The following is a 15,002-nucleotide window of genomic DNA, read 5'->3' on the forward strand; positions in this document are numbered from 1 at the left end:
TATTACTATAGATAGCAATGTCTTTAATCGAGTTATTATAGCTCGAGCGATCTACGTCCTTTCTAACGCGTACTAGAAGAACAACAACTCCGCTATAGTATTTATTGCCGCCGCGGGGTCCGGAAGTCCGCTTATCCTACGCTTGCTTATTAATAATACGGGCTATAGCAATCTTATACTATAGGGTTAGAAACAAAGAATTAATGTATTAGGTCTCGCTATCGTAATTAGGTCGCCTCGATAGGCTATCGGCAGGGTTACTTACGCCTAGCCGGTATAATATATTAAAATCAAACCTAGCGAGGTAGACGGCCTATCTAGCCTATCGACCTATAACCCTAGTAACCTTAGTAATACTACGGAGGTTGTTATAGTCTATATAGACCTAAATTGTGTACTAAGCACTATTAAGATAGTAGCGCTAATGCTTAAAGGCTTCTACGATTGCTAAGAGCTCTTACTCGTAGGTCTCGTATCGACGCTCTATATCGATTATCTTCCGTAAAAAGAAGGCAATTAGGTGCTAGTAATAGTCCTTATCTGATTGCTGTAATATAATAGCCGATATAGCGAACTATAAAGCGTTAGTCTTAATACGGATCTGCTTGCTTAGTATAAAATAGTGCAGTAAGGGGACTTTAGTAAATCGCTTCTTTAGACCGTTAAAAGCGGCTTGTGTTTTGTTAGTCTACCTAAATTCTCTAGAAGGGTTTGCCTTAGTCTTAGTAAGCTCAGTTAATAGCATTACATGCCTCGAATAGCCCTTAATAAAACGGCGGTAGAAATTAGCGAAGCCGAGGAACGATTAAAGCTCCTTAATAGACGTAGGGATAGGCTATTTAGTAATTGTTTTAATCCGATTAGGATTAGCCTTAATACCCTCGGTTAATACGAGGAAGCTAAGGAATAATACCTCTTTAGTAGCAAAGGTGCATTTAAAAGGTTTGCAATATAGTCTATAGGCTCGTAGGCGGTCGAGAACCTTACGTACTATAGCCTAGTGCTCCGCAATGTTAGGTAAGTGTATATAAACTAGGATGTTATCTAGGTAGACTATATAGAGGTAATCTAATAGGCCTAATAGGGCCCGATTAATATAGGACTAGAATGTAGTAGGGGTATTAGCTAGCCTAAATAGTATAACTAAGTACTTAAAATAGCTATAGCGAGTGCGAAAGGCTGTCTTCTATTTATCGCCCTTGCGAATACAAATGCGGTAATAGGCGTCCTTAATGTCTAATATAGTATAGTAATAGGCACCCGAAAGGCGATCGAGGGTCTTATTAATAAGAGGGAGTAGACAGCGGTCTTTAATAGTAACAGCATTAAGCCTACGATAGTCGACATATAGGCGTAGGCTACTATCCTTCTTTAGTACAAATAGGATAGGGGCGCTAGTAGGGCTATTACTATACCGTATCCGGCTATTAGCTAGGTTTTCCTCTAGATACTTACGCAATATAGTAAGCTCTCGTTTACTAAGGTTATAGAGGGGCCTAAAAGGAACCTCCTTGCCCTCTATAATATCAATCTTATAATCCGTCTCTTTAAACATAGGTAATGTCGATACTAGGTAGTATTTAAACACATTAATGTAGGTCTCTCGGATAGGCTCTAGTATACGAGCAAGCTAATTAGGATTATTAGGGGGCATAGGTTCATCGTTATTACTACCGAGCAAATCGGCCGTTAGATTAGCTAAGGCGGAGGCTAGTGTTAGGTTGCTAATAAACAGGACCCTAATATTATTAGGACACTCGCTAATATCGATGTGTTTAATGTCCTCTCTCCTAGCGATTCTAAATCGCTATTGTTAACTGCCTAAGTCTATAACTACAGTATAGTGCTTAAGAACAGGGTTGCTAATAATAATAGTAGCTCCCCTATATAGGTTGTCTATATCTACTACGTAGGTAGTAAAGTCTAGTAGGCGTTTATTTCCGAGGTCGTCCTTTAGGGCTATAGGAACATAGTAGGCCTTATAGGTTAAGTGCCGAGCGTTATTAAACTAAGCAAGGGTTAGTAGGTTAGTCTTCGGCAGTTGTCGAAGGTCTAATTGCTTAGCTAGTCGATAGCTAATAAGGGCACTAACTGAATTTCCTAGATCTAGTATAACCTTAGTTTAATAGGTAGTGCCCTTCGTATCCTATATAAGGTAGGAGCGTATTATAGCTAGTACAATGTCGATAGTCTTACGCCGTATAAGGCTAACAGTTAGTACGGCGCTTATTCTTTTTTCGACTAGTTAAAAGAGCCGACTAGGGTAGTATTAGCGGCTAAAAGGTGTTTCCTATACTTAGCGGAAGTACGGTTAATTCGGGCCTAGTCCTTAGGTTTATCGCATTAGCCTAGTAGATAGCTAGTACTATTACAATTAAAGCACTTCAATCCGGTTAGTAGACTACCGTAGCTATTGTTACTATTATTAGCCGAGCGGTTAGTATTATAGGGATACGAGCCCCTTCTACGGCCCCTATCGCGGCCTCCTCTATATAGCCGCCGGCTACGGCCTCTTCTACGGTCGTTACTATTCCTATTATTAGCATTGTTGTTATAGTAGGAACCTTAGTTTCCTCCGCGGCTACAGTTGCTACGGTTAGTACTAGCTAGTCGGATCCTCGATTCTAGTCGTTATTAGAGCTAGATAGCTCGTTCGGCTATTTCTACTTCGACTATAAATTGAATACGTATTAGGTTAGCTTGTTCGAATATACGGCGACGGTCTAATTCGAGGATAAGCTCCTATCGCAATTTAGGGCGTATTTCGGAAATCTAGATAGAGTCGGTCTTAGCTAGCAAATCGTCCTCGAGGGTCTTTAAATAGGCCTCAAATAAGCGAGCCGATTAATTAGTCTTTTGTTTAGCTCGAAGGTATTAGTCCTAAGCGTGTTGTTGCCTTAGTATAGGGTTTCTAAGGGTGTCTAGTATAATAGTCTTGTAGTCTTGCTACTAAATAGCGGTCTAATTAGTAAGGGATTCGAAATAGTTATCCTAGGTGCGCTTTAGGTCGCTATTAATGTACTATATAGCGTAGACAACTAGTAAATAGTTATCTAGAAGAGCCCTCGGCGCATTTCGTTAGTTAAGCTTACAATCGCATATATAATTATTGTATTGCTTACGACTAGAGCCGTTAAATACGGTATAGTCCTTAAGCTTAGCATCCTTCTTTTAGATAGGGACGGGTAGTAAGGAAGGCCCTACTATCGGCTTAGTATTAGTTGTTAGGGCTTCCTATAGACGGCGAATCTCGAGGAGATTATCCTTTAGCTGTTGTTCTTAACGTAGGGCAGTAAGCCTGTTTTAAGTAGCTTCTTAAAGTCTCCCTACTAGTTAAGGGCTAAAGGCTAGTTAGCTATATCGTCGATTAACAATGTTATTAAGAATGTCGTTAATAGGCAACTCTAGGTCGTTACCTAGAATTATAGGTTCTTCGGCAGGCCTAGTAGTAGGCTCTTTAGAAGGTACTTTAGCAGGTACCTTAGTAGGCACTTTAGTAGGTACTGTACTACTAGCATTGTCGTTACTAGCGCTACTAGCGGCAGCACGGTTGTTGTTGCTTCGTAATAAGCCGGCTATTATAATAGGGGGTAACACTAATAATATATTGTAGGCCCCTAAGATACGGATATAGCGGAATTAGTAGATATCGGCTTAGTGCGATTGATTTAGTGTAATAGGCCGTATAGAAGGCCTTACTTAATAATTAGTACGGTTGTTTCGATAGAATAGTACGTATAGGTCCCGTTCTTCGGGCGCAATATAGTTAGATTAGTCTTATTCGTAGCTATACCGCTAAAAGCTTGAAATAAGGACTATCTAGCTGCTGCCCTTAAAGGGTAGATCGAATACTGTATTAGAAGGGTATATTAGTAGGTAGATAGGGTAGTAGTAGGTACAAGTAGTATTCGATAGAGAACTAGGAGGAGAAGGAGGAAGGCAGGCTAGTTAGCCTAACGCTAAGCGCTAAGCCCTACCTAAGGCACTAAGACCCTAGCTTTACTCGAGCTAGTTATATACCAATTACGTATAGCCTCTAATACCTTAATACGTTAGTATACGGCATACGTGTCGATATATTCCTTTATATCCCGCTTACTATTTAGCTAGTAGTATATACGCGATAGTAGCTCGTACGACCTCTCTATACTATAGTAACTAGCAAGCTTACTATTATAGTATCGCTTAAGAAGCTCTTATCGGATCGAATGCTCGGTAGGGACATAGAGCCTACTCTTATAGCGCAAATAGCTATTAGTATTAATCGACCAATTTTTACTAGATCTAGTCTTACGGCTACTTCTAAGCTAATCTATACGAGCAGTAGCAAAAGCGTCCCTTTGCTAAGCATATAATAGCTTATCTATAAACGCTCGTCTATCCCCTTCTACAAGTTCGCTTAATAGCACCCTCGCTGTCTTACGTAGTATGCACTATATGTATCTAGTAGCACTAGTAGCCGGATTAACTATAGTAGTGCTATCGCTATCGCTATATATAGCGATATCGACTAGGGAGTTCTTATAACTTCTTCTATCTATGTCCTTAATACGTACTATTAATATAGTAAGAGCATTAATATACTTTAAGCCGTCGCGGAGTCCGGTAAGCCGCTTATTCTACGCTTGCTTTACTACGAGGTCTATAGCAATCTTATACTATAGGGTTAGAAACAACGAATTAATAGATTAGGTTTCGCTATTGTAATTAGGTCGCCTCGATAGGCTATTAGTAGGGTTGCTTACGCCTAGCCGATATAATATATTAAAATTAAACCTAGCGAGGTAGACGGCCTATCTAGCCTATCGACCTATAACCCTAGTAACCTTCGTAATTCTACGGAGGTTGTTATAGTCTATATAGACCTAATATAAGAACCTAAGGAAGTGAAGTCTCCTATTATGCCTTAGTAAGCCTATATAACAATTATGTAATATTATTACGTATACTGCGGTACTGTCTTGCTAGCGTAAAGCCTGCTTAGCGTATATATAGAAAAGCTCGGTCGCTCGTACGGATATACTCGGTTACTAGCTCGGTATATATACTATCCGTACGTAGCCTAGTTAATAGTAAACGCTCTGCCCTATTCTAAGAAAGGTACGGTTTAGTTCTACTTTCTACTACGGCGATTAGTAGAGGGTATTCTATACGTTGCTATATATCTATTTTCTTATAGTTCTAAACTATCTACCTTTCGTAGCGGCCTATAGAACCCCGAAAGATAAACGTAGGCGATCCGAATATATCGGGCGCGGGAAACGTATAGAATAATGCCCTAGGAGCGCCGACGGTATTAGAAAACGACGTAGCGATATAATAAGACAAAGCCGAATATTAGGCGCGCCGAGAAGCGACCCGCCTACGGCTCGAACGATTTCTAGCTAAGTAAGAAGTGCTTAGGCTAGAAGTATAGGCTTAAGAAGCTAAGTAAGAGAATGCGCGTCTTCGTACCCTTAGGGACGCCGGCGATACGCTAGCTCCGAGCAGCGGTACTACCGGCGAGGGTCCTACGAGGACCCTACCTCTAGGCGACGACGAGGACGAGGAAGAATTAGCTAATAAGTCGATTTAGAGGCCTAAATCTTAGAGAGCTAAATCTATCTCGTATCGACTACCTCTTTCTAGAAGTACGCTAAGCGTAGCTACTATACCTAGTATAAGCTACGCAGTCGCTAGTCTTACGGCTATTAAGCCTCGCCTAAAGGAACCTAAGCCTTTTAAAGGTAATACAATTAAGGAGTCGAGGCGATTCCTTCGAGAACTTTCTATTACCTTTGTACTATCTAGAGCTACCTATTATATAGACGAAAGCAAGGTGCTTTATAGTATTATATACCTTATAGGCGATACGTAGAAGCGATAGTATAATAAAAACAGCCTTAAGGACCTGCAAAATTATACCTACTAGGACTTTAAAATCTTCTATCGGGACTACGTCGGGGACCCTATAAACCGTATACTAGACGTAACCCTCGAGTATAAGGCGGCCCGTTAGCGTAAGGGACAGTTAGTCTAAAGCTTTGCCCTTAAGCTCGTAGTACTCGAAGATTAACTTAGCGACTATAGCGAGGAATATAGGATCCGCTATCTCCTCGTTAAACTCTAGCTAGCGATTCGTAGCGCGATTATTAAATACTATATAGTGCTAACGACGCGTTATAAACTCGTAGAGCTTGCGACGCGTATCGAGACCCCTAATAAGCCGTCTAGTAAACGCAAGGATCGTAACTACGATAAAACTAGAGGTAGTAAAGGTAAGAAGCGTCGATCTAATAGTTAGGCCTATAAGCAGCAGTTAAATCGCGACCGTAGCGTAGGCGGAAAGTATACGAAAGGCGATAACTCGTAAGGCGGGTATAATATTAGCAAGGTCGAATGTTATAGCTATCGCTAGAAAGGCTATTATAAGAACGCGTACCCGAACCGCTATCTCTAGAAAGACGATAACCCTACGGTACGCAAGGTAGCCGCTAACGCTAAAGAAAAGAAGAACGACTCGAAGGCTAAGGGAAAAGATAAGGTACCTCCTAAGAGCTAGGGATAGGTACGGAATCTTAACTAAGTAGCTTAGTAGTAGTAGTACCTACGGGACGTATATGCGGAGTAATTGTTACATAAGAAGGGGAAGTATCTATCGAATGCTTATTAGATAATGCTACTAATATTAATATAGTATCTTAAGAATTCGTTCTACGATACTAGCCTTAGCGGATTGTTAACGCCGTACTACCTAGTACCGATAGTTTCTAGGGCGACCGAGGATACTACTATAGAGCGTATTATTTACGCTTACGGATCGCCGACTCTATAGGCTAAGAACGTATTACTACCGGAGTGTTCTACGCTTTCGAGATACCCCTCCCTAATATTATTCTTAGTAGGCCTTAGAGGCGCGATTAAAAGGTAATCGTCGATAGCTCGACGGATACCTAGACCTATAGGAACGAAGCCGCAGCGCGTACGATACGTATACGGGAACTATAGGAATTCTAGAAGAATATACGTAACGCTCTATATATATATATACGATTAGCGTTCGCTAACTTCGCGATATCGCTAAGGGTTCCTCCTTACTAGAAGAATTTAAATACTTCGAAAACGTCTTTACTATAACGCCCGAAGCGCGACGTAAGCTCCCCGAAGACGTAGAGTATACGATCGACCTAATTCCCGGAACGAAGCCGCCTTATAAACCTCTCTACTATTAAAGGACGGAAACTAATACTACTACTACTACTTGTAGCAATAGTATAGGCTACCGAGGGTAACATAACCTATAGCAATATAGGTAGCTATGTTTAGCAAGATAGGATAACGAGACTATCGCTTAGGCTAATAACTAGAGCCCTATAATATAGGCATTATAGAAGTATAACATAAACAATGTGCTATACGAGGTTGATAATCTGTCTACTCTCTAGAAGGAGGCCTCTTATATAGGCTTAAAACTAGCCTATAGGTATAGGGCCGGTTACTAGCTAATATCCCTCCCTTTCTTCGTATCTAACTAGATACGCTTTATATTGCGCGCTTAAAACAAATATATATGCATCCTTAGCGCTCTTAGCTAAGGCCATTTTTAGAACTCCGTAATAATACCCCCGGGGTAGCATTAATCCTAGATACTATAATTATATAAAAATAACCTCCTAAGCAATACTATATAGACTTACTATTGCTTTAACGCGCCGTAATCCTTACTAGCAATAACCTTATCTACTAGTCGGCTCTCGAAATCTCCTCCGTATACGTTAAAGCTATTAGTACCGAAGTACTATCCCTTATAGAGAGCTTGATTAACGAGGAGGTTAGTAGCCTTTTCCTTCGTAGCATTCTCCTAATTGTATAGATATTCCTTAAGTCCCTCGTTATTAAGCTAGAGGATCTATTCAACCTCGTTCTAAATAACGTAACTTAACTAAGGAATCCTACTAACTAGGGCGTCGGAGATACAGCCGAGGCCTTCGACTAAGATAGCCGTAGGGAAAGCGAATAGTACGAAGGAGTTAGAGGCTAGGAGGGCGGTTAGATTACGGTACGCTTTAGCAACCTAAGAGACTATTAAGTTCTCGTAACCCTTAACCTTAGTGCCGTTAATAACGCGAGAGTAGCCTAGGTTAATTAACATACAGTTACTCTTAGTCTTTAGATTACTATATAGTAGGTATAGTAACTATAAGAAAATAGGTATATAGCAACGTATAGAACACCCTCTACTAATCGCCGTAGTAGAAAGTAGAACTAAACCGTACCTTTCTTAGAACAGGGCAGAGTGTTTACTATTAACTAGGCTACGTATAGATAGTATATATACCGAGCCGGTAACCGAGTATATCCGTACGAGCGACCGAGCTTTTCCGCGTATACGCTAAGTAGGCTTTACGCTAGCGAGACAGCACCGTAGTATACGTAATAACATTACATAATTGTTATATAGGCTTGCTAAGGCATAATAGGAGACTTTACTTACTTAGGTTCTTATAATTATCTCCTTCCCCCGGTATAGCTATCCTAGCTATAGGGCAATATAGTAAATTATACTATTTCTTACACTCTACGCTGCACTTACGCGTCTTATACGTACCTGTCGCTAGGCTATAGTTGCTAGGCGCGTTATAATTTGCCTCGTAGTTACTTGTTTGTTTGTAGATTTAAAGCGCGGCTACTTCTAGCACTAACTAGAGGTTGCCTAAATTTCTAAGAACGCGGTAGCTACGCGAGAACGCAAGCTATCCGAAAGCGAAGCGAGTATTTAAAGCATTCGAAGCCCGCTTAAAAACTTCTTCTTTTTCTAAGCGCTCTAAACACTACCCGCCTACCTAGCGCCTACTAAAAGTCCTAGAGGGCTGCACTCGTTGCTTTAGGCATATAACGGCTAACGGTATGTTTTCTCGCCCCTTGCTACGCGTACGCGCTTCGCAACTAACTCGCTTTAGATAACCTGTCTAAGCTCTACGTAGGCGGCAATATAGACCCTGCTACTAAGCGCAACTATAATCGCTACTATAGTAGCTATTATACCTATACTCCTATTACGGTACGCGCGCTAGTGTCGCTACTAGCCCGTATCCGCGCCGTACGCGCTACGCGCGACCTTTACGATCTAGACGGCTATAACTCCGTCGAGGAGTCTAACGAGGCCTTAGAGGCACTCTAGGCTAACCTAGACGCCGTCGTCGTACGTAGGTTTCTTATACGCTCCGCTTACGCTTCGTATACTAACCTCCTTATTAGTTATCCTATCTACGCTCGACGCCTTCTATATTAATAAGAATAAGGTAACTCTAGGCGGCAAAGCCCTAGCCCGTAAGGGGGCCGCTAGCGGGTCTCTTACGGATATTAACCTACTCGGTGCCCTCGAGAATATCGGTACTAACTTAGCCGGCTTAGTAGAGATCGGTCGTTAGGTATAGTTTTTTCCTATAGCCTCGTCTTACCTACGCTTCGTATACTAACTGTACTAGAACCTCGCTTAGCGCGTCGGCGCTAACGCCGTCGCTGCTATCGATACCGCTATAGGTATCGAAGAGGAGGACGAAGAGGAGGAGTCCGAGGATAAGTAGAGTAGGCGGCCCGCCGTCGCCGCGCCTATACGGCGCCTTCTTTATATATACTAGGCTAATAGGCCTTTTTTAGTAGCGAAACGAGCACGTATCTACTATTTTTCTTAAGTTTCATTTTCTTTTGTTTTAATTACTACCTACGCTTACGCTTCGCTTAAGCTTCGAACTCGTCTAACGCTATAGAATCTTTAATATAAATAGCTAGCTCCTAAGTATTATATTCTTTAGGCTATCCTCGCTACTTAACAAGGTAGTACGCCTTCCGCTTCTTTATCTTCTTTGCTACGATTGTTTCTACCTGCTACTTATCGCCTTTAGCGACAGGTATACTTACCTTATACTCCTCGCTATCGCGCCTATACTAAGGCTCGAGGAGGGAAACATAGAAAACATTATAGATCTTCGTACTTAATAGCAGTGCTAGGCGGTACGCCTACGCTCTAACTACGTTAATAATATAGAAAGGCCCTATATACTTCGGGCTAAGTTTCTTCTTTAGGACATCTAAGCTAATGTTCTTTATCGATAGCAAGACTAGGTTACCTATACTATATATTTTAGTAGTATAGTATATATTGTATTGCTTTGCCTAGTATTCTACTGCTTTCTGCTAGCGTTCCGTAAGCGTTTTATATACTTGTCGTAGTCGCTCCGTAGCGTCGATAGCTACTAGTACCCTTCCCTTAGTTAGCTCGTCCCGAGCTAGTAGCTTATTTGCGCTCGGTATTAAATTAGGGTTGAAGCCGTAGAGCATCTTAAAGGGGCTTATACGTAACGTAGGATAAACACTATTGTTATAGGCAAACTCCGCCTAAGGCAACAATTTAGCCTAATTATCCTAGTTCTCGGAGTAATAGTATCGTAGGTATTGCTCGAGGGTCTAATTCGCGCGTTCGGTTTACCCGTCGGTCTAAGGGTAGAAGGCTATACTAAGCCTACGCTTTATATACGCTTCGAAGCAGAAGTCGCTCTAAAACTAGCTAGTAAAAAGCGATCTACGATCGCTAACAATGCCTAATAGTACTCTAAAACGCCTAATTACCTCCCTTTAAAGGATATCCGCGAGTTCTACTACTATATACTTCTTTGTCGTTAGGATAAAGAGGCTTATCTTCGTATAGCGGTCGACTATTACGAGGATCGTAGTATATACGTAGGTACCGAGCTTACTCGGCGGGAGATCGGTAATAAAGTCTATCGTTAATTCTTGCTAAGGTCGGGTCGGTATAGGTAGAGTAGCGAGCTCGCTATATAGGCGATAGCGCTTCGCCTTCGACCGTTAACAAATTCTATAGGTGCGGACGTAGGCCGTAATATCCTCGGCTATCTTTAGCTAGAAGTACTTTCGGCGTATTAGGTCTATAGTCTTAGCTATACTAAAGTGTCTAGCTAAAGGGTCGTCGTAGTATATACGTATTAGCTACGTACGCAAGGCGTAGTCCTTAGGGATATATAGCGTATCGCTATAGTAAATAAAGTTACCCCGACGAGAATAGCTAGGCGGGAGGTTAGAACTACTTAACGAGGCTAAGCTACCCGACGGTAAGCTTGTCTCGTATAAGCCTCCTCCTCTCGCTTACTCTAGCTATTATAGAGTACGTACGAAACTAAGGATTATATTAGGTGTCTCGTAGTAGGGCCCGTTATTCCTAACGATAGTAGCCGCTACTCTTACGGGACTACTAATAAAACTCTTGCGTTCCGCTAGCGCTATACTAGCGTCTCGTATCCTAATATATATAATAGAGATGCGTTTTATAATCGGCTCGATATCCTCGGGTAGATTTAACTATAGAGCTAGTTTCGACTACAATATAGGGAGAAGGTTGTTTACCGCCTACGACTCGCTCTCGTAGTCGCTACGTCGTAAAGGCGTATCGGCTAGGTTTCGCTTACTAGCCCGATGTTTAATAGTAAAGTTAAAAGGTATAAGGAAGGTTGCCTATCTTGCCTACCTTCCGACGAGCTACTTTATCTTTATAAAGCCTTTAAGATTAGCGTAATCGACAACTACGCGGGTCGTATACTAAGCGCTGTCGAGGTACGGGCGCTAATACTTAAAGGACTCGATAACCGCTAGGAGCTCCTAGTTATAGGTCTTATAATTCGTCTCGGCTAGGACTATTTTTCGTAACTAGAAGGCAATAGGGTACCAATTCCTATCTTCGCTCTATTATAATATAATTCCTACTAAGGCAAACGTAGAGGCATCGGTCTCGATACGTAGGGGCTTCGTAGGATTATAGTATCGCAATATCGAGGCCGAGCTAAAGGTAGCCTTTAGCTAGCGGAACGCTTGCTCCTCGCTTTCGCCCTACGGGACCTGCCCTAGCTTCCGGCTATTTACGGTACCTTTCGATAGGGCGGTTAGCGGTATAACGATTCGGGAGTAATTTAGAATAAACCTCCGATAGAAGTTATAGAATCTAAGGAAGGATTAAACCTCCTTTAGCGTTAATAGGCGAGGCTACTCGGTAATAGCGTTTACCCTACGCTAATCTATCGATACGCCTTCGGTACTAACGATAAACCCGAGGAATTCGACTTCTTTCTTCTAGAAGGAATATTTCTTTCTATTCGTATATAAGGCGAACTTCCGGAGCCGCGTAAGGATAGCGCGTACGTCTCGTACGTAGTCCTCTCGCGTTTTGCTATAGATAAGAATATCGTTAAGGTAGACGATATAGCAAATATTAATAAGGCTAGCTAACGCCCTATTAATATATCCTTAGAACGTAGTAGGAGCATTAGTAAGCCTAAAAGGCATTACCTTATACTCGAAGTGCCCGTACCGCGTATAGAACGCAGTCTTCTACTCGTCGCCTCGCTTAATATAGATACGGTAATATGCATCCTAAAGGTCTAAGGACGTATACTATTCGGCGTCCTTAAGCCTATTAAGCGTTTCGCTAATAAGAGGTAGGGGGTAACGATTTTTAATAGTAATCTCGTTTAGCCCCCTATAATCGACGTAGAGTCTTAGACTACTATCCTTCTTTAGTATAAACAGGATCGGCGTACCTGCCTCGCTTATACTAAGCTAGATCTAATTATTCTCTAAGGCTAAGCTTAGGTAATTACGAAGGTCGCTAAGCTCTCTCCCTAAAGAATAGTAGAGAGGTTTATATAGCGGCTTCGTTCTAGGGATTAGGTTAATCGTATGCTCTACGTCTTCGGGGAGCTTACGTCTCGCTTCGGGCATTATTATAAAGACGTCTTCGAAGTCTTTAAATTCTTCTAGTAAGGAGGAACCTTTAGCGATGTCGCGGAGCTAGCGAACGCTAATCGTATATACGTATAGGGCGTTACGTATATCCTTCTAGAATTCCTATAGTTCCCGTACGCGTATCGAACGCGCTACGGCTTCGTTCCTATAGGTCTAGGTATCCGTCGAGCTATCGACGATTACCTTTTAATCGCGCCTCTAAGGCCTACTAAGAATAATATTAGGGAGGGGCATTTCGAAAGCATAGAACACTCCGGTAGTAATGCGTTCTTAGCCTATAGAGTCGGCGATCCGTAAGCGTAGATAATACGCTCTATAGTAGTATCCTCGGTCGCCCTAGAAACTATCGGCACTAGGTAGTACAGCATTAACAATCCGCTAAGGCTAGTATCGTAGAACGAATTCTTAAGATACTACATTAATATTAGTAGTATTATCTAATAAGCATTCGACGGATACTTCCCCTTCTTATATAACGATTGCTCCGCGTACGCGTCCCGTAGGTACTACTACTACTAAGCTACTTAGTTAAGATTCCGTACCTATCCCTAGCTCTTAGGAGGTACCTTGTCTTTTCCCTTAGCCTTCGAGTCGTTCTTCTTCTCTTTAGCGTTAGCGGCTACCTTATATACCGTAGGGTTATCGTCTTTCTAGAGATAGCAGTTCGGGTACGCGTTCTTATAATAGCCTTTCTAGCGATAGCTATAATATTCGACCTTGCTAATATTATACCCGCCTTACGAGTTATCGCCCTTCGTATACTTTCCGCCTACGCTACGGTCGCGATTTAACTACTACTTGTAGGCCTAACTATTAGATCGACGCTTCTTGCCTTTACTACCTCCGGTTTTATCGTAGTTACGATCCTTGCGTTTACTAGACGGCTTATTAGGGGTCTCGATACGCGTCGTAAGCTCTACGAGTTCGTAACGCGTCGTTAGTACTATATAGTATTTAATAATCGCGCTACGAATCGCCGGCTAGAGTTTAACGAGGAGATAGCGGATCCTATACTCCTCGCTATAGTCGCTAAGTTAATCTTCGAGTACTACGAGCTTAAGGGTAAAGCTTTAGACTAACTATCCCTTACGCTAACGGGCCGCCTTATACTCGAGGGTTATATCTAGTATACGGTTTATAGGGTCCCCGACGTAGTCCCGATAGAAGGTTTTAAAGTCCTAGTAGGTATAATTTTGCAGGTCCTTAAGGCTGTTTTTATTATACTATTACTCCTACGTATCGCCTATAAGGTATATAATACTATAAAGCACCTTACTTTCGTCCGTATAATAGGTAGCTCCGGATAGTATAAAAGTAATAGAAAGTTCTCTAAGGAATCGCCTCGACTCCTTAATCGTATCGCCTTTAAAGGGCTTAGGTTCCTTTAGGCGAGGCTTAATAGCCGCAAGACTAGCGACTACGTAGCTTATGCTAGGCATAGTAGCTACGCTTAGCGTACTTCTAGAAAGAGGTAGTCGATACGAGACAGATTTAGCTCTCTAAGATTTAGGCCTCTAAATCGACTTGTTAGCTAATTCTTCCTCGTCCTCGTCCTCGTCTAGAGATAGGGTCCTCGTAGGATCCTCGCTAGTAGTGCCGCTACTCGGAGCTAGCGTACCGCCTACGTCCCTAAGGGTACGAAGGCGCGTATTCTCTCGCTTAGCTTCTTAAGCCTATACTTCTAGCCTAAGCACTTCTTGCTTAGCTAGAAATCGTTCGAGCCGTAGGCGGGTCGCTTCTCGGCGCGCCTAGTAATAAGTATTCGGCTTCGTCTTATTATATCGCCGCGTCGTTCTCTAATACTATCGGCGCTCCTAGGGCATTATTCTACGCGTTTCCCGCGCCCGGCGCGTTCGGATCGCTTACGTTTATCTTTCGGGGTTCTATAGGCCGCTACGAAGGGTAGACGGTTTAGAACTATAAGAAAATAGATATATAGCAACGTATAGAACACTCTCTACTAATCGCCGTAGTAGAAAGTAGAACTAAACCGTACCTTTCTTAGAACAGGGCAGAGTGTTTACTATTAACTAGGCTATATACGGATAGTATATATACCGAGCCGGCAACCGAGTATATCCGTACGAGCGACCGAGCTTTTCCGCGTATACGCTAAGTAGGCTTTGCGCTAGCGAGACAGCACCGCAGTGTACGTAATAACATTACATAATTGTTATATAGGCTTGCTAAGGCATAATAGGAGACTTCAC

General features: G+C 42.1%; 1 protein-coding gene across 1 annotated transcript in view; it reads right to left on the reverse strand.

Annotated features, from left to right (window-relative positions):
* The window catches only part of MYCFIDRAFT_169160 (uncharacterized protein), a gene marked incomplete at both ends in the record, with an annotated part of 35,705 nt that extends 22,545 nt beyond the window's left edge, over window positions 1–13,160 (reverse strand). The window contains 2 exons of the mRNA XM_007922608.1: window positions 3,549–3,559; window positions 13,146–13,160. Of these exons, the coding sequence (XP_007920799.1) occupies window positions 3,549–3,559; window positions 13,146–13,160 (26 nt within the window). The remainder of the gene's footprint in view (window positions 1–3,548; window positions 3,560–13,145) is intronic.
* Window positions 13,161–15,002: the final 1,842 nt, after the last annotated feature.

Source organism: Pseudocercospora fijiensis, assembly GCF_000340215.1.
Source record: "Pseudocercospora fijiensis CIRAD86 unplaced genomic scaffold MYCFIscaffold_1, whole genome shotgun sequence".
Lineage (NCBI taxonomy): Eukaryota > Fungi > Ascomycota > Dothideomycetes > Mycosphaerellales > Mycosphaerellaceae > Pseudocercospora > Pseudocercospora fijiensis.